Source organism: Pteropus alecto, unplaced genomic scaffold, assembly GCF_000325575.1.
Source record: "Pteropus alecto unplaced genomic scaffold, ASM32557v1 scaffold101, whole genome shotgun sequence".
NCBI classification, from domain to species: domain Eukaryota; kingdom Metazoa; phylum Chordata; class Mammalia; order Chiroptera; family Pteropodidae; genus Pteropus; species Pteropus alecto.
Genome location: NW_006432945.1, coordinates 6,123,270 through 6,144,574, shown reverse-complemented (window position 1 = coordinate 6,144,574; position 21,305 = coordinate 6,123,270). Strand labels below are relative to the sequence as shown.

General features: G+C 31.6%; 1 protein-coding gene across 1 annotated transcript in view; it reads right to left on the bottom strand.

Annotated features, from left to right (window-relative positions):
- TPR (translocated promoter region, nuclear basket protein) overlaps positions 1-21,305 on the bottom strand; it is a 57,425-nt gene that overhangs the window by 27,049 nt on the left and 9,071 nt on the right. Inside the window, 22 exon segments of the mRNA XM_015586128.2 lie at positions 525-735; positions 1,902-2,032; positions 2,788-2,919; positions 3,019-3,156; positions 4,717-4,864; positions 5,489-5,673; positions 5,776-5,979; positions 7,094-7,210; positions 7,615-7,767; positions 8,738-8,904; positions 9,951-10,116; positions 11,083-11,223; positions 11,753-11,887; positions 13,339-13,501; positions 14,842-14,990; positions 15,078-15,211; positions 15,644-15,807; positions 16,434-16,660; positions 17,516-17,623; positions 19,551-19,748; positions 20,006-20,097; positions 20,494-20,634. Of these exon segments, the coding sequence (XP_015441614.2) occupies positions 525-735; positions 1,902-2,032; positions 2,788-2,919; positions 3,019-3,156; positions 4,717-4,864; positions 5,489-5,673; positions 5,776-5,979; positions 7,094-7,210; positions 7,615-7,767; positions 8,738-8,904; positions 9,951-10,116; positions 11,083-11,223; positions 11,753-11,887; positions 13,339-13,501; positions 14,842-14,990; positions 15,078-15,211; positions 15,644-15,807; positions 16,434-16,660; positions 17,516-17,623; positions 19,551-19,748; positions 20,006-20,097; positions 20,494-20,634 (3,404 nt within the window).

The following is a 21,305-nucleotide window of genomic DNA, read 5'->3' as shown; positions in this document are numbered from 1 at the left end:
TTTGTATTTTTTTCCACATATATTTTCTAATCTAACATGTGACAAATATGTAATTAAGTGGATATAAAGTTCTTTATCTTTAGGAATTAAAATTCAGATTCAAAATGTAACAAGGATTTAAAAATTCTTTTTGATCGGTAGTTAACAGATTAATTTAAAACTGTAACATTACCTGATTAATTATAAAGAACTATCATTTTTCGATATACACAATTTTAGTCAGCAATGACTTACAAGAACATAGTTTTGAAAAAGAAGAATATTTGAAACTAGAATATTAAAAAACTCAAATATCTTGGATTTATTAAGATTTCTCCATGAATTTATAGTGTACTTTGGAACATATTAAAGAGCTGATTTTAAATAAAGATATATATAAGCTTACACTCAAGTTTAAAATCTAAACATCAATAATCAAAATTACGAAGATTTTTATAAGTTATCCTTAAATGGTGTGTGAATTGTGTACATGATATACTGCATACGTAAAATATACATATAAAACAAAAATCACTTCAAAATACCTTATCCTGTTGTGCTTTAAGTTCTTCATACTGAGTCTTGTACCTACGCCCAATTTTCTTGACTTGAGTAATAGTTTTGACTTTTTCTTGTATATCAATTATTTTGGCATCTAAGTCCTTCTGGATGTTTTCCTTTTCAGTTCTTACTTTATTTAAATCCTCCTTTAGACTCTGGATTAAGTTCTGGTTGTTAGTCAAAGATGCATTTGATCTAAACAAAAAAAATGGGGTAAAGGAGAAAGACTAAGTATATGAGACATTTTCAAGTTTTAAAATCCTTTACATTTTTATTGTAAGATAAAAGTAAGATTTTTATTTAAAAATCCTTAAAAAACACACACCCATACTTAAAAGATAATTCCTTAATTTATGAATCTGTGGTCCTTTAGAAAGATTGTCTGATTATTACATGGGCGTACATGCCCATTTTAGAGATAAGAAAAACCAAGCTATAAGCAGTCATATAACATGCACAATTTTAAATAGTAATCAAGTGTTGGTACACAGATTTTAATCTACATTTGCCTGATACCAGAATCTATACTCCACTCTATTGAGTATTAAGTAAATATGTTAGGTTTTGTAGGTCACATAAAGTCTTTGTTACACAATTTTTCCTTTTTTACAATGCTTTAAAAATGTTAAAATGATTTTTAGCTTACAAGCCATACAAAACAAGATTGTGGGTTATAGTCTGCCAAATCCTGTACTTTATCATGAACTAAACTTAAATCTAATTACTTGAATTAAGAGTATGGGTTTAATCTTGTGTATCTTTCTGAATCTCACCTTTCTCATTTTTTAAAATTTAGTAATATTATAGTAAGAGATATATTGTTATGAAAAAAGTATGTGGGACAAAAATGTATAATCTTTTAAGCTTATGATGACATGGACAACTCATATTAAAGCTTTAAAAATGCAAACCAGAAACATTAATTTTAATATTCAACTTATCTTTAAAAGGACAATGTAAGTTCATTTAAAAAAATTTAACTTAAAAACTTCCTTTATTAAGAATTTTCAAAACAGGTTCATGAATATATTCTAACCAAAAAAAAAAAAAAGGCAGACCTATTTGCAAAAGTTATTTAGACTGTTTAGAAAAATACATTTAGCTTTAGACTCACATCAACTGTGTAGTATTTTTTTAAAAAAGTAACAAAATATAGAGAAATAATTCATACATGAAGACATAAAATTAAATTACTGCTTGTTTGGCTCTTGAAAGTAATAAAGGGAAAAACACAAGTAAGGGCTCCAGCACTTTCCATTCTTTCTAAAATCAGGAAGCACTCGTGGAATCTTACAAAGAGTAGAAGTAAACTTCTTTAAGATTTCATGTATTATATACAATTTAAGGCTTCTTCTGTATACCTTGCAATCTCAGCTTTAAGTCTCCCAATTTCTTCAGTTAACTGTTGAATACGCTTAGTATGAACTTCCTTTTCAGAAAGGAGCTTCCGATATTCTTCAGTATCTGGATCTTTCTGTTGACTTATTAGATGCTAAAACAGCAAAAATGCATAACATGGTCTTATAGGTTTGCCAAACTAATGTATAATAAAATAATAGAGCACCTAATTATGTTTACATTGGGTATCTTGCATACAAAATGATGAAGCACCAAACTACAATATACTTAAGATTAAAGCTTTAGTTGTTTAGCTAAAAAGTCTAACCAAAATAAAGAGAAAATAGAGTAAATGTTATTAACTATTCATTATATTTTCATAGTTGCAAAACATTTCAGTATAGTTACAATGGAACCAAATAATAGAATCCAAAAATCTATAAGCTTTTAATATTAAACAATTTCATTAAAGTGACATTTATAAGAAAAAAAGCTTATATTACAATCCAAACAAAAACATAAAAATAATTCTAAATGTAAATGACTACATCAGCCAAGAAGGAAAGCAACACAATAGAAATATATCTAGATTTGTGTAGGTCACCCTCCTTGACTTTTCAGATTGCTTGTGTGATTAAAAAAAAAAAGGAATGAATGGGCTCTTAAATTCTACAGTCATATTCAGATAATAATGGTTTCCATTCTAGAGCGTTTTGGGGTGAATTGCTTTACGCTTATTATTTTTTTGTAACATGAAAAGTGATTATTCTGTCATTTTTACAAATGAAGAAAATGGGCTCAGAGAAACTCTCACAACTCATGTAACTAGTGTGTGGCACGGCACACATTTACCCTATTACTTAAAATCAACATGTTCCCATGTTTCAGAATGGGTTTAACTGCATTTACCTGGTTACGGGCTTTCCAACGTTTGACATCTTCCTCCAATAACTTCTTCTCTGCTTGCAGCATACCGCTTTTCTCACTCAGCTCAGCATTTGCTTCTTGTAAGGGTAAAATATCTAACTCCAGTTTCCTCACCTAAAAATGTGCCAGTATTTTTTAATACGCAATGTAAAAATTCCTACATAATATTACTGAAAATAACATGCCTTTACTTTTGAATAGTCAGTTACAAACCTTTGCTTGCATCTGCTGCAGATCCTGTTCTAGCCTCTCCTTTTCTTCTCTTAGCATCTTATTGGTCTCCATAACTACATTCATTGTTTCGGTTTTCTTCATCAGTTCTTCGTGCTGGGCCATTGTTTTTGCAGTTACCTAAAGATTTCAAGCACATGTATATATACACCAACATCTAACAACAGGTGAAGATCTATCTTTTCCTACCAGTTCTAATCATTCCTACAAAAAGGGTTTAAATGTCAACTTTTAAAAATAAATTTGTGAAAGTTTTACATCTTTTTCTGTGATATGTACTAATTATAGAGTTTAAACAAATGCAAGAAATTATAAAGATAAAAGCAAAAAGATATCACAAATCCCACCAACAAATAATCCATTTTACCATTAGGTAAGAACATCAATCCACATCTCTTTCCAAAGCCATACTTTTTGCTGTACTGAATTTAATAGTTCTAAAATAATGTTATCTTGGCCCTATTTTTTGCCCCTTGTACAGAAATTCTTTTTCATTTTATTCAGTTGTTTCATCACTTGTTTTGAGCAATTTTATCGAATATTTGTTTGTCAAGAAATTTTTTCTTCTTCTCATTGGTGTAATTATCCATCTTTTGCACGTTACTTTATTCCCTCGCCATTTTTAAAGCTAAGACTCATGGCTGGCATGCTAGTTTCACACTGCATTCTATGATTTTGATATAATGTATGTTACTTCTTGAATCTCTTCTGACTGCATGTCAGAGCTGGTTCTTCCCCCTCTGAACTTGCTTGTGGGTTGGACATTTTCTAGTATTATTTGCCTTTCTATAGGCCAAGGGAACAGCAAAAAGAAGAGACAGAGAATATGCAGGCTTTCTTAGCAACTCTGGTTTTCCCCATTTCTCCAAGTGTTAACTCTATTAAATTAGAAGGTCTGTTTATTATTTCCACGATGAGATATATTTGAATTTGGATTGTTTCTCAAGAGAATGTAATTCTGCAACTTCTGATTTGTCTGAAAACACAAATCCCATAATTCTAATTATTCACTTTCCCCTGTTTCAATGGTTTCTCTCTAGCAGTCATTCCAACTATTAGTTAAAAGAAGATAAGTGATTAAAAGTCTTAACTTCCTTCCTTCCAGATATGGGGTTATATTATTGCATCTCCTCATGCAATAGATCATACAAGAAGTGTCTGGCTCGTAATGAGGATTAAAGAATCAGACTTGTGCCGCAACCATCCATTCACTATAGTATCTTCTTTTCCTTTCTTTGATTGAAAGTTTTTACTATTTTTTTGCTTCTTTGATGAGGAAGAAATATTCTGTAGCAATTTCAATCCATCGCATTATCCCAGAATGACCATACAGATGTACAGCTATAACAATTAAGGTAATTGATATTTATTAAGAATTCATTATGCACCAGGCATGATTGTGAATGCTTCATGTGCACTAACTCACTTAATCCTCAATATTACAGATGAGGAAATTCAAGAGCAGGAAAGTTAAGCAACGTACCTAAGGCACATGTCTAATGGTAGGCAGTCTGGTTACTTCTGGTCTCTTATCGCTAAACTGTATCAATATCCAATAACGTTTAATGAATTTACAGGTTTAGAAAAAATGCTCATTTCAAATGAAATTTTATGTTACAAGAAACTAAAACAAGCCTTTCTCTTGATTTCACCAATAATTTCTAAAGCCTGAGGACATACCTGTACTTTCTCCCGTTCGGCATTGAGACTATCCTGCAGCTCCTGCAGTTCTCTTTCTAAAAGTTCAACCCGTTGTCGATAACGCAGACTCTCAACCTGAGCCACCTCAAACCTCGTTTCAGCAATTTCTTTTTCTCGTCGTATAAATCTACAAGAATACATCACATTTTATTTAAATTAAAATAACAACAGCATAACATTTCAAAACTTGGGTAATTTTTAAGATGACGAGATCTATTTACTTTAATAACTATTTTTACATAATGTTTTCATTAACAAATAATGAGATATACTTTTTATTATAGTGTCCTTAAAAATGTAAATTTCTTTTTTTCTATTACGTTTTCTTAAAAAAGATTTTTATTAAAATACAGCTAACATATATTATATTAGTTTCAGCTGTACACCAGTTATTCAACATTTATAGACCTAAAGAAGTGATCACCATAAGTCCAGCAACCACCTGATACTGTAAAATGCTATCACATAGGAATGTATATCTTTAAAATGATCTGAAAGGCCTTTAGTTTTCCAAAGAAACCAAATTCTTACTTTCAGATTCGATTTAAAGTTATTTATTTAGATTGACATATATCTAAATGTCAGAAGTGATCACTAATTGGGTGGTAGTGGGTTTGTTAGCCAATAAGAGACAAAACAAGCTTTGTACCTAAATTGCTCATTATTTCCACTTCTCTAATTTATACATTTGTAGTTTCATCTCATAGTTGATATACCATAGAAGTAAAACATTAAGAACATTTCAAGTTACCTGAGAATTTCTAAAATTTGTTCTTGAGATTTTCCTTCTTCACTGAAAGACACATTCAATGGACCTTGTACCCCTTCCTTCACGGAGGCAACGACCTTATCACTTAATTTTTCAATCTGATCGTGAAGTAATCTGTTTTGTTTCTCCAGATCTTCACAGCGAGACACACATTTGGAAACTTCATCCTGTAAAAGAGTTTGTCATGAAACAGATTTTCCTATGTACATTAAAACAACACACAAACCTTTCAGTCCTCCAGAATATTCTATTATGATATACGATAATACCTTTAACACTCTCTCTCTTTCCTCCCAAGATGCTTTACACTCCAACAACTGTGACTCCGCTTTCTGGGTTGTTTCTTCCAAATGCTGACGAACTGATGCCATTTTGGAAACCTGTTCCTTGGCAGCTTGTAGAGCTTCAACATCAGCAGCGTGTAGCATCAACTCTCTCTCATACTTATTCTGAGCTTCCACAGCTATTTTAGCCTGTAAGAAGTTATTCCATTGACACAAAAGATTAAAAATCTACAAAGCTAGTTTGTACAAAAGATGCACATTGTGTTACTTAAAAGTGAGGATAATCTAAATGCACCGAAATAGGAGAATTAAAAGCTATGCTATTATCTATTTGATGAAATGTTAAAGAACTATTCTAAATGAAACATGAAGATTATGAAATAATCTGGAACACACTATAAAATATAGGCTAAATATAACTTAGTTATATAAAATACATATACACACGAAAATTTAGTACAAAGAAAAATGAAAATAATTTATTTAAAAATTAAATTATGGATACATTCTCTAATTTTAATTTTCTAAAGTTACATTGTTAGGCAGTAAGACAAGGATAATTCATTTTTGTCTAAACTAGTTTTGAAGTATTCCCCCTGTGTTCCACTTTTAAAGTAATCATGATACATGTTATATACATGTAAATAATAAAGAATAACTAAATGAATGCCTATTAATATACTACTAAACTTAAAAATGAGATTACTCATATTCTTACAGATATTCCTTTCCCATTCTACCATTTCAATAATCTCCATTCCCCTGAATTATGTTTTATCATTTCTTGTTCATAAAAATTATAAAAAGCTTGATCACATATGAGTGTGGGCGCGTGTATTTATATACTTAAAACAAATAATGTGGTTTTGCATTTTTAATGCCTTATAAAAAGTGGTATATAAAAACCTATAAGCCCAGTAATACATTAAAATGTTTTCAAGGGGTCCTTGTTTTGCTAAGGGTTACCTCTATCTTGTCTATGACAGAACTAATAAAGGACCTCAATTGTTAAAAAAAAAGGGGGGGGGTTTGAAAATGAGAGCAAATATACATTTACTCTCCTACTCCTACCTTTTTATTTTTTTTCCATTTGTCAAGATTGCTTTGTTAATGGATAATGCACTATTTACATTAGCTTTCGTCTGTACTTCTCAACTGATCTTAGTCCTAGTTCCACAAGAGTAGAAATAATCTTGTATTTCTGTAAAGGTCACCAACCTCCAAAATGCATTAATATACTCAAAAAACTTCCCTAAAAATCAAAGCTCATTTATCAATAACTGGCTGTGAGAGTAGTACTTACTTGCTCCTGACAGTCACGTCTGGCTTGCTGTTCATTACTCAGAGCTGTGCTTGCTCTCTGAAGAGCTTCTTGCACTTCATTCTGAACACTATTAAGTGTTTTCTTTAACTCAGATACCTAAATTAGAAGAACAAGATTAAAACCAGAGTTAATTGCAAACTTAACTTTAAAAATACTGAAGACATTTTAAAAATCCTATTTAGCTCAAAGGGACTCTTTACTAAATTTAAAATAATTGTGCTACACAAATTTTGCAGGTCGACATTTCCTCCCTGTTAATATTTGCGAAAATCAGTTCTCAGGCAGAGGGTTCTAAAAAGCCGCACTGATCCCTACTTCCTTAAAGTAGTCTATAATATTCGAAAGAAATACATACAGAGTAAAACATAAAACTAAATTGCTGGATATGTGTTCAACCAACATCTGTTGAGGTGTACTGAATGGTAACTAATGAGATACTTAAAAAATCAAATCCTTAACACAATGAAAAATGGACTGATATGGTTAATGACCTAATTTACCTGTTGTTCCATGCTTTCTATGGCTTTTCTCTTGTCATCCTGAAGTTCCTGTTTTTCCTTCTCTACTTCCATCAACTTCTTTTCCAACTGTGTCTGAAACTCAGCTGACTCTTTTAAACGAACTTCAATATTCTTATGTACTTCTTCTGTTACCTTCATCAACATCCAAACAGCAGGATAAAAGTTATACACATTTAAAATTATTTAATTACTTTCTCCAAATCTGAACTAAATTTGTAAAGTACTAAAATTAATGTTTGCCTATATTTAAAAAAATTCATCAAATGCTGATTAAGAGTTAAAAAACATTTAAAATTATAAGCATAAGCATAATTTACCTATTAACTTGGCTACTGGCCATTTTTTCTTTTGAAGTGAAATTTCCAATTCTCATTTCTCCCTCAATCCTCATATCCACTTGCCTAAAATCTGTCCATTTTACTACTGGAAGGATTTTCCCTCCACATATTTTGATTCCTATGATGCTAACCACAAAAGGATCTTCTAAAACTGTGGCCCTGGACTATAGTTATAGCCTCCAAATGAACTTGGTATCCTTCAATCTACTATATTAATCTTTCTAATTAAAACATTCTAGCTATTATATTTTGGGAAAAAAAATCAATGGCTGTTAATAATCTTACAAAATATGACATTCAAAACATTTCATATTTGATTCCTGAAATTATGATTATATTCCTCACTACTTAACTTCACAAATCCAACACTCTAGCCAAACTTATATGAAGCCTTTTTATCTTGGCTGAGGGTTCCTGCTATAAGGAATAACTTTCTATCTTTGACTGTCCAAATGATTCTTTCAAGGCTGTGCACAATGCCATTTCTTTTGTATAGCCATGCATACTCAGAAGACAAACATCCTCACCTACCTCCCACTCACATCAACATTTGATCTGTTCCCTTCCTACAACAATTAAATACTCTGTTTTATGAATTTTGTGGGCTGTTTTTATCTGGCTTACTAAATTCAAACACTTTAAAAAAGTAAATGTAATGATGTCAGTCCAACTCACCCTAAATACAGTGCCTTACATCCTGCAGGCTCCTAATTAAAATAAAGTTAATAAGTATACATTCAAATTGAATTTAAAATCATATATACCTGCTTTTCCTTGTTAAGGGATTCTTCCAAACTAGTAACCATTGCTCGATACTGTTCCACATTACTCGTACTTGTTTTGAGTCTTTCCTTCAAATCATTCACCTGCTCTTCTGCCTGCCTTAGTTGACTCAGAAGATCATCCACATCTTCTTTGTTGTTGGGCTGACCTAAAAAATTTAACAATTTTCCTAAAATTAACATTTTAAATGATATTAGAGATGACTTATCAAAGAGTTTGTGAAATTAGGATTAAGGCTCAAATGTAGAAGCACTTAATTATCTAGGAAGTATAACAACCCATGCTGAATACCAAAATAAAAATATAATTTTGTTGGTTTATTTCTTCCAGAAAAAAAAAAATCAAATATTTGAAATCTGCTGTTAGAAATATCAAGAAAAGGATATTTAGAAGAATATCAACTATTTCCACTCAACTGAACAGCTACTTGAAGGAATTACCAGATTTTTAATTTATTATTTAAACACTGTTTACTCTAAAACATCAAATCTTAAATTTAGACCAATTTTCAATCTAAAATCTAAGGAAAAGGAATAAATTGCAGATTAAAAAGGATATTTATATATCAATAAAAAAGGACTTGATAATTATATATACTGCATGTATGATATATATTTACATACAAATATACATACATACACATATATGCACACATACATAAACAATTATATTTTTAAGTTTATCTTCTATTAAGAAATAAAACCATGTAGAAATATCTGGATACAAAGCCTTTGCATTTGAAATGGTGTATTCTCAAAGAAAAACCATAATCTAATGAAATAAATCTTTTATCAGAGGTTATCAATGAGCAAAGATTGAGAATAAGAGACACCAAACAAATCAATTATTTTTGCAAGTGAGCCTTATCATTACAGAGTTAACAAGTAACCTCATTTCAACAGGGAGTTTAAGATTCAAATATAAGACCTCCTAGAAATATTTTTAAAATATCAATAAATGGTTTCATCAATTGAAAAGCTAAGAGCATACCTTGGTCAGATACCATGCAGAACTATTCTGAATCTTCCAAGTCTGCAAATTTATTAATTTAGGCCTAAAATGGAGTTTTACTATAAGAAGAGCAAAAGGAGTTTTACTAAATTTTACTGAATTTATTAATTCAGGCTCAAAATGGAGTCTTACTATATGAAGAGCAAAAGTTTTTTTTTTCTTTTGCTAGTATCTAGTTATTACCTTTACCCGTCCTCTGTGAGGACTGAGAAGCAAGCTGGACTTCCATATTGCTGAGGTGCTGTTTCAAAGCAGCAGTTTCCTTTTGGGCATTTTTTAATAGTTCTTTTGTGTTAAGATGAAGATTTGTCTCAGTATCCAGCTGTCTCTTTGTATCTAAAAGTTGAACCTATAAGAAAAAAAATACACTAATCTTACAAACATAACTTTTAGGTTCTTAAATCACTAGAGGTTCATCTTTTCAGAGAGCTTTAAAACTCTGGCCAAGATAGAGAAGTAGAAACCCGATTTACCAAATTTACCTTTGAAACAACCAAAAACCACCCACAAACAAACAAACAAACAAACAGAAATAGATGTAAAACATCAAACAATTTCATAATTGTGGGTTGACAGGAAACTAGAGGCGAGCCCTACAATGGCCCTAACTTACTAAGAGTGTCCAGGCTATAGCACAGGATAAAGGAAATGAGGCAGAGGCCAGCAGACTCTCTGAATCGAGAACACAGAACTGAGAGTATAAGATTATATGAGCTCGAATTCATAAAACAGACTCTCAGAGAGAAGACTGCTGCATGGATAAGGGTACCTTGGAGATTAGCAGAAGATCCCTCTTAAATACCCAGCAAAACAGTGACCAATGTACGTATGTGAAATTACCCCAGACAGGGTAAATCATCATCCAAAGAGACTGGAGTGAAGAGTGTCTGGAGCTCCCAGAGTTTGGAATAATGTCTGTTCCCAGACTGAAAACACACTGGAACCAGTACTCAGGAAGGTCTCACCTCAGCAATAGGGAATGATTAGTTCTGTACTGAGCACTGCTTTGGGCCTGGCCAATGATAAAAAGCAACACTTAAGAGAACTGAACTCTTTTCAATTAATTTTACCACATCTCAGAACGAAGTTCAAGATTTATAGGAATACAAAAATATCTAGCACCCAACAGGATAAAACTCACAATGTACTGTGCCCAGTAAAAATTACTAGGCATACAAAGAGGCAAGAAAAACTTGAATTTGTAAGAAGTTTTTTCAAAACCATGCTTCGACATGAGATGGTAGCATATCCACACATCAGCTTAATTTTTGAACATAAACAAATCTACAGAAATTCAGAAAACTGACAGACTCACATCTAAATTTCTAGTCAATGTATGCCTTTGTTCCACTTCATTTTCCAACTTCTTTTTTAGATGCGATATCTCATGTTCCAATTTTTCTATCTGGCTACTAAGTCTTTGTTTGGTTTCTGTTTCAGATCGCTCTAGTATTCCCTAAGGATAAAAAAAAGATCTTTGGTTATACTTAAGAAAAAAGTCAAAAAAGCAATACAAAGAAAATTAAAGGCTACAGGGGATTATGGAATTACAATTCATTTCTACATGAAATTAAGATCTATAACATTTACCAAGAAAGTTATTTTGATATTTTACATACTAAAACATCTACTACTTAGTAGGGGAAAAAGAAAAACATAGTAAGTCACTCAGCTCTCTTCAAGTTTAAAGAAAAAAAAAAAAATCCAAAATTTAAACTTGTAAACATTTAAACTGCACAGGACTCTGTAAATACAGACCTGAAGATCAAAACTGCCAAGTGCATGAATTCAATCAGGTCTCTTTCAATGCTTTATTTGGAATTCTGACATGTCTTAATAAACCTCAAAATTCAATGACCATCATTATATACGATAAAAATGACAGGTACAATTTTCTAATTAAGGAAACTGAGAACATATAATGTTAAAACTAATGTTAAATTTAACTTAGAAATTTTATTTCTCTATATGCCTTATTTGGTTACCTGAATTGTTTGCAGATTAGTCAGCAGCAAGTTTTGCCCTCTTTGTTCAGCTAACAAAGATTCTCTTTGCTGAGAAAGACGAACTTCTGACAATTTAAGCATTTCCTTTTCCTTTTTCAAATTTTCTGCTCTTACCTTGAGGCAAATACAAATGCAAGAAAAAAATGTGTGTCAAATGTAGTAATACCATTATAAAATTAAAATGATCTTTCATTACTACATATTTCTTAATGCTAGAGACTATATATTTCCATTGTGTAAGAAAATATAACTTAGTTTCATGTGTTGTAATATGAAGCAAAAATTTGGAACACCAATGGATCAAGTACCACAAATACTTATGATTTCTTTGTTGTAACCAATCAGACTTTAAAACAAAAAAAATCTAAAATAGCAGAGTAAAAAAAAAAATTGCAAAATTATGCAAGTATTAGAATGTAGTAGCAGATGTCAAATGATAATGTACATCTGAAAATTATATAATTGTATTAACCAATGTTACCCCAATGAACTTAATGGAAAAAAAAAAAAAAAAAAGAGAATGTAGCTTGGATACTATTTGAGAGTCTTGACTGATCTTTTTAAACTTTTTTTCCCCAAAAAGAGTACACTGAGCGCGAGCATATTAAAAATTAATATCCTCAAAGAATTCATATTTATGATTCATGCCTACCAAGCATAAAACTAACTCCAGCAGTTTGAAAAAGTGCTATTGTCCATTCTCCATAAAGGAGTAGGAGCAAGATAAAAATGTAAGAATTAAGCTAATAGACTTTGAAAACCTAGTTTTAAGTCTCAATCACTTATGAGTGCTCCAAAATAGGAAAATTACTTAGTTTTTGAGTCTGTTTCTCAACAAATAAAGTGGGGGACAACGTCACCTAGCTCATAAACAGCAATCGAAAGTTGAGAGTGATAATTTCATAAAAAAGCAAAATACTACAAAAAAATTAGTCATCAATGAATTTGCTATTTATAGTTAAAAGTACTGTCAATTTCTGAGACATTTATATTCTTGCTGAAATTCAGGAAAATAATTCAATGCTAATGAAACTTGGTCATCAAAGACAATAAAAATGAGTAAGAATGGATGAAATATTCATTTTTCTTTGTTTTAACTAGAAAAAGAGTGACTTACAAATTTATTTTGAAATGGAAGATGTGTAAGGAACTCAGTTCAGAAAAACTTCCTATCTCTTCAGTTTTAATAGAAATAATCACCTAGCTGATGCAGAGCTGGATAAAACCGTCAACAAAGTGGTGGTTAGGGGCACTGACAGCTACACAGTTAAAAATCCACATATAACTTAAGTCTGCCCTCTACATAGAGATTCCCAACCTCAGCTGAAACTAGAGTTGACCTTTGAAGAACACGGGTTTTAACTGCACAGGTTTACTTATACCAGATCCACTTATATGCAGATTCATGGATAAGAAAATCTTATTACTTTGTAATAAAGACTTGTAATACACACAAACAGCTCAAATTATCTATGTTATATCAACCAGTAAAATCAAAGTTATAACTAAGAAACAAAGGTTAAATGCAATTTATAATGTAGTCAGATGAGAGAAATTGGTCTCACTTCTGCAACAGCTAGCTTTTCGTTTGCTCCTCTCAAATCTTGCGTCATTGTATTGATGATCTGTTCCTGCTTTTGAGTGGTTGCAGTGAGCTTCTGATTTCTCTCATGTAGGGATGTTATTTCTCGGCGATATCCTTCAACATTATCTTGTAACATTTCATAACTTACATGAAAAAAAATAATTCCAATTGAAATACTAGCTTAATTCCTTAAAAAGTTTCACAATAGATTAAGAAAACAGTGGCTTTTGTAATGTAACGTCTCCATAATTTTTTCTAAACTCCAAAATTAGCAGTTAAATTCAAATTCTAAATAAGCACAGTATTTCATGCTGAATTAACTTTTTAATCTTACTCACTTACAAGAATTTTAGTTATATCCAAAATAATACCAATACAATGCTGATACACCAGATACCTGCCACAATGCAGTATGCAATCTAAGATATTTAAAAATGATTAGTGATGGATTTTTGCCAATTCTTTTTTCTGCTGTAACTCTTCACTGTATTTTCTTATATAATTGGAAGCTTAAAAAATGGCTAGCTAGAGCTATCAACATAGGGAGAAAAGATCTTTTTATTTCAGGTATCAAACTTAGAATGTATAGAGATAACTGCTTGCCATATCCTCACAAAAACATAGTTTTATCATGTAGCAGGCATACCTTATTTTATTGTGCTTCATAGATACTGCATTTTCATAACTATCAAGACCAGACCTTTCACCAGCAAAAGGACTGAATTGTGGAAGGCTCAAATGATGGTTAGCATTTTTTAGCAATAAAATATTTGATTAAGGTATGTACATTTTTTAGATGTACTACTGCACACTTAATACACTACAGTATAGTGCAAACGAGATGATGGTTAGCAATTTTTAGCAATAAAGTATTTGATTAAGGTATGTACATTTTTTAAATGTACTATTGCACACAATACACTATAGTATAGTGCAAACATATGTACTGGGAAACCAAAAAATTCATGTCACTTGCTTTATTGCAGAATCTGTTTTATCACAGTGGTCCGGAACTGAACCCAGTCTCTCCAAGGTGTGCTGGTGAACATAAAAATAAATTTTGTCCTTACTTATAAAACTAACAGCATCCAATTGATTTAGTAACAACGATGTGATAAAATTTACCATTATTCCTTTGTAAGTGACCAAGAAAGTGAATTTTCCCTTAACTATCTCGTACCTGCTTCTCTCCTACCTAGAAAAGGCGGAATGGAATTTGTTCACGCTCCCCTCACCTTTTGGTACACTAAATGATTAAGTCTTTCAGTCTCAGGAAGGAAAACTAGCAGCATTCCTCACATGAACTTCAACTTTAAATAACTGCCTGGACTTCTTAGCAATGCCCAAGAGAATCATTAACCAATATTAAAAATGAACCCCCACAGATACTCATCTGAACTATACAAATTAACCCTTGAATTTGGTTCATTTGAATACTGAAGTATACCATTTAGACTTGATTTTTGAACAAAAGAAAATTTACCGTTTAGAAGCAAAATCTAGCTGGGTAGAAATTTTGGTGTTTTGTGATCGCAAATCTGTGACTTGCTCCTGAAGTTTTTCAAGCTGTTCGTTTTGTATTTTTTCATTATCTGCCTTTTCTTTTTTGTAGTTTTCGAAAATTTCCTGCAACTAAATATTATAAAGATTTTTAGAAAATGATCCTCTGTTCTCCTGAAAAACCTAACCCAAGATAAACATATAAAGGGTCATCTTTACCTGTTTAAGGGCAGCCTTGGCTTCTATAGCCTCTGCTGACTCAATTAGGGGTACTGGAGCAGGAGTGGAAACAGTCTGTGATGTACTTGAACGTTTTGGAGTTGACATAAGAGAAATATCTTCTAAGCCTGACGCTTCAAAAATGTAAAAAGACTGATATAACATTTGCAAATACATTATTACCAAAATCAACAAGCTAGACTATTTATATGAAATCATAAGGTTATAGAAATTATGAAACAAGAAATCGACTAAATCAACTATCATTTCTGGTTTCTGATTAGATATATTTGCAAGTTAAATGTTCAAACAAAACATAACCAAAAAAATATCATAATTCATTGATTCTAAGATGCATCCTTTTCAACAATGAAAAGCATTTCTTCTTTCTAAATAATACCTAAAACAATGATGTGCTTTAGAATTGATGACCTGTTATGATCTACTATAAATCTTCATTTGAAGTGTGCATACTGCTAATATTGCAAAATCCATTCCCTAGTACACATTTCAGAAAAATTTCCCAAAAATATTGGAAACTTTTCAGATAACATACAAAAACCTACCTTGTAAAGGAATGACAACTCCTGTTGTTTGTGACAACAAAATACGGTACATATCACGCTGACGGACTATAGAATCGACAAGCTGCATTTGGTGTTGACGTGACTCACGGAGTTGTTCCAATTCAGTGAGGGCACTCTCAAGTTTGAGCTGAAGCTCGGTGATTCTGCAGGAAAAATCATCAGTCTATTTCACAGGGCTGAGATTAAGAGGCAGTTATAATTTCTACTGTAAATTGACTAAGTATTTTAACATCTAACAGTAAGCATAGTATTTCCATCTCTCTTATCCTTTCTTTTGATGATAGTTTAAGAATCACTTTAAAACCACCACTATAGAGGCTTAGGCACTCACTACTGTCATCTGAGAAATTTTTCAAAAATTAAACCAATCCAGTCAGTCCAAACTCATCTTCTCGCATTCAAAGCCATTCCTCCTCCTCTAACACAAAACATTTTTTGAAAAAATTCTTTACTCTGCTTAATTCTTGCATATCTTCTCCATGCAGTCTGGCCTGTTGCTTAAAATCTAGGCTAGGTCCTCCACCTCTGTGCTCCCACAGGTAGGCTTTTATCTATTATATCACTAATCATGCTGAACTCAAAGTACCTACTTATTTATCTATCTTATTATGGAGCTTATCCACAAACTTGAATTTTTTTTTTTGCTATTATTGCTCAATTTTTTTTCTCTCCTAAATCACTATATTCTCAGCATCCATCACTGTTAGGGGGTGCATGATAAGTTTTTAACAAATGTTTGCTAAACTAACCGAAGTAGTCAATAGCTTACTTGGATGAAGTCGTTTCTTGTTCTTCTCTTTCTCTGGTTTCCCCAAGTTCTCTAAGAGCCACTAAAAGACGTTGATTTTGCTGTTGAAGCTCTTCAATATTTCTGTAAGATACTAGATGCTGTGATATTACTTCAGATGAACTGCTTATATCAGCAGAGCTTACTTCCTCATCACGAATTACATGGTTACCCCTTGCTTCTTCAAGTTCCATCAAAAGCACTCTAATCTGAAAACAAAGTTTTAGTATGTTATCGCATGGTACTTTGATTCTAGAAATGTTCAGAAGAAAATGGAAATTTCAAATGAAAATATTACTTTTATAAACACCATTAAGTTATCCTAAAAAACCATCAAACATATCACTTTAGATATTAAAACCTAAATAAAGGAAATGGTAATGGAAAAAATTTTTCATTTATATAAAAGTGTGTAATGAGGGCTGCTATTTTAAAAAGCAGCCAAATTACAATTCCAGAAGCATGGCTCAATTTCTATAAAACAATGGCCGAATAAAACACACAGAAATAGGTACCTATTACATGTACATGTGTATGTTTGCACATATTGTATGATGGGGCAGAAGGAGAACATGGAAAATAGATTTTAATTCCACTTATGTGGAATTTTTATGTATTTTGTTATGTGTGTAGACCCACAAATAAAAATTAGGGTAAAAATACAAGAACAAAAAATAGATGCATATGGCATGTTTTTAAATCAGTAAAAACAAAGAACGCTTACATATGTTTTTATATGCTCACGTGTTTGTATATAGAAGAAAGAATACACAGTAGTCTGTTTTTTGATTACACTCTGGGACTTGATCAGGAGGAAGAACTTTTATCTTTGAAATATTTCATTTATTACAACCACTACCTATAATTTGAAAATTTATCAAACACTTAAAGAAAAAAAAAAAGGAAGGGCTATGGAAAAACAATAACTAGGCTGCAATTCTGCTAGAGCAGTATTCCTAATTGATGAGAATTTCATCTGTTTTCTCTTAGATACCTGCAAACGGATTCAAACATTACTGGGATGTCAGTTTAGGAAAAAAACAGGGAAAGAAAAAAATTCTAACCTGTTGTGAAAGATCTTTTATTTGTATTTCCATTCTCTGATTGTCTCTTTCAAGGACAGATGAATGTTTGTTCGCTTTATCGGTGTCCTCCTGCAATCGCTGAATCTCCTTTAAAATGTATATACAAGTGAAAATTCTGTATTTCTTTCTAAGATCTATCCTCAAACAGTAGTCCCCAGAAATTCTTTATAAATATGAACACATGTATATAATATCTCAAAGACTGCTCATCATAATGCTCATCACTATAAGAAAATGATGGGGAATATGCCACTTCCCCCTAATTAACTGTCAATTGCAATCTTAGAGCCACACCAAATTCATAGTATTATCAAACGACGACACACAAATAATCTCAAAAGTTTTGTTACTAAGATAAAAACAAAGGACTACATTACAATAACAATCATTATTACACTGGTTCTAGAAATAAACATCAAATAAGTAAAAAAATGTCGGGTAAGATGCATAAAAGTTGATTTTATAAAGAATGCATTAGGAATTAATTCTAAAGAAGCAGTAGCCAATGTCACAAGGCTGTTAAAAAAAAAGATAGCATATGCAGCGCTTTGCAAAATTTTGCATCACAGTACTATCAGGGATTTGGAGGGACAGTTTTAGGGAGTCTGATATAAGCACAAAATAGTTTTGAAATCTTATGTTTTATCTCGAATTCTTACAAATTTTGCTTAATATGTTGTTTTCACATAAAAATGTTTTAAATACTATTCCAGTAAAAGATGAATCATATTTATCCTAGTGTTTCAAGTATCCTTGATCATACTGCCCCCTAAAGTATGCATAAACTAATTTCAGTAGGAAAAAGTATGTGACAAAACGAAGCAGGCGAATATTCATGAAGGATGGCAATGATAAAAGTCTACTGAGCATAAAATGGGATTGAGATGCCAAGGAAATTATTTGGCTGTAAAACCTTAAAAATCTAACAAATGAGCATCACAGAATCTAGACTGAAGGACACATAAAATATGTTATGCACAGAAGATTCAGCTAAAAAAAAGACAGGAATTATCTTTAAATCTTTTGGCAGTTATAAAAAAAGTATTCCCTCTACCTCACTATCCCCTTCGGACAATAAACTCCAGGCAATACGCTCCTTTTCAACAGTGAGAAAATCAAGAAGATCTAATTAGATCCAAGAAACCTCTTTTCAAACCACACAAGGGGAAGTGGGTGTCACAAAGCCAATACTCTGTCAAGGCAAGACTGCTGGCCATCATTTGATTCAGGAGAGACAATTGGATATAACATACCTTGATTCAAACTGATGCCTAAATTCTATTAGCAATAACAACAAAAGTTTAAGTTTAAATTAAGGTACAACTTATTTATACTGTTTATAAAAAAAAGAAAGGGGGGAAGAGAAGAAGGGAGAGAGGAAGGAAGGAAATGAAATTGATGAGTTTAGAATGGCAGATACAAATTGATTTAACTCAATTTTCTCGAAAAACGTGTTAAATAAATCTTGAGTTTTCAGTGATACTTATACTCTAAAAGCAAAAGTATCTGAGTGTAAATACTCTTAGTCATTATTTATTAAAAAGGAATCTTAACAGGTGAAAGATATTTATGAATTTCCTTGGTACTTCTAACATGCAAAGGAACAATAACAAAATAATGTATATAAAGATTTGCCAAACTGTCAAATGGTTCTTTCCTGTGAACAATATTATCATTTCTAGACAGACTATCAGAAGTGTCTGACAAAGAATGGCTATGCTAAATTTAGGAGAGTTCTCTTACAAAGAGAGATTGTTATTTTAATTTGAATAGTGGCTACTTATCATCTGCTATAGAGCCCTACAGACCATATCCCAAATGTCTTAAAAGTCAGTCTCACAATTTTAGCTGAATAAAGGTAGAGCATTTTATAATTATAGGTGTCTCATAATACAATGACAAACTTCACTGAAAAAGCATATTTAGCTCTTTCCTATTCAAATACTTAAAACTACCTAGTAAATCATTTCTCATATGTATTTTCCCACAGCTAAAATTTAGGAATGGAACTAACCTTCATAGCTTGTTCAAGTTTAACAGATAAACTTGCCACAGCTTTCTGTGCACGTTCATACTCCTCCCGCTGGCGTTTCAAAATTGGTGCTTTGGCTTCAACTTCTTTCACTATTTCATCTAAGTACTTATTAATTCTTTTGTTCTCTAGTTTCTCCAAAAGCAACTGATCCTGAGTTTCCACATAAGCATTATACAGCTGAAAGTAGAAGAGGGGTTGGTTCAAATCTAGGCATAACAGAAGTATATAATCTATCTTCAGAATAAACATCCATTAGCACTAACACAAAGTGGAAATATTTATGTTACACAGAACCAAAAACCAAGAAAGGATTTCCCATAATGACACATTACTCATCGGATGATTTTAAGAATAATTTTTCTGGGGTTTAAGTTTCAGAAAGATCTGAACATTTTTGCTGAAGGAAAATAACAATATTTAAATACCATTCTTACCTCAGTTAATTTCATGCCTGGTTTCACTATCTTAGCTACGGCAGCTGCAGTAGGAGACATGGCTGCTAGCTCTTCTTCAGATAAGATGGCTCCTGTGCAAACACATAGGTATCTAGTATACTTTTGTAAAACTTCAAACTAAAGCCACTAAAATTTTTTCAAGTAAAAAGTGACACCTACTGTACATTACACATAAATTCCTATGAAAATTTAAAACTGACATCGAAGAGTCATATAACACAACCCAATTCTAAAAATCATGAAGAAACTACAATTCTGGAAATTGATACACAATTACATGTGCTCAAATCTGACAATACAGAAAAGATATACACAAAGTACTAAATTTTAAAGTAAAAGCAAGTTCCAATAATATAACTTGGAGTTTCCTATATCACAACATAACAGAAATACTTTTGGTGAAATTGACAACTATGTAGGAAAGTTCTAGTATTTCAAGCCACTAATAAGCATCTAGTAATCCATACCTTTACGTTTTGTGGCAGAAAGCAGGTCATTTGCATTCTCTAATTCCTTCTCCAATTTCCCTATTTTCTCAAGCATTTCTTTCTCCATCTGATCTTTAGATGCCTCCACCTCTAGAAGATGATCTTGTATTGCCTTATTTGCTAAAAACATTTTTAAAGACAGATTATTCAAACATATAATTAAAATCATGGAATTTACAAAATGTAACAGAATGGTCATTTTTTTCCCTCGCCAGACAATATTAAATTTTAGAGAGGCTGTGGTTGACCCACTGAAAATTCTAGCTCTACTATAAATCCTGAAATGTCCTGGCCTGGTGTATCTATTTCTCCTTTTGATGTCTCCTATCCATGGGAAAAATAATGGAACTCAAATTATTAAAAAAGTGCTTCTAAATATCTTTTTAGTTTCAATTCTTTAGTCTAGAACATAGGAAATGACTGAAAAATATCATACCTAAATTACACTTCGAAAAAAGCAAAAACGTAAGAAAATCAAAGACTTTAAAATACAGCATGTATAGTTTTAAAAGTAAGGCTTATTTATGGAGTAAGAGTGTCCAAACTATAAACCCACATGTACTTTATGAAAGTAAATGTTTTCGAAAATGCCAGGAAATTTTTCTATTAGAAATCAGAATATACATAAGGTTATTAGATGAAAAAAATAGGAAAACAATAGTTATCTATATTTTTAAATATAGTATTTGCTGAAAATATAATTTCAAATTACTTAATCCAAGGATCTTTCTTCCATACCAGAGTTTATCCCTAATAAAATTAATCTGACATCTAAATCCAAAATCTACACA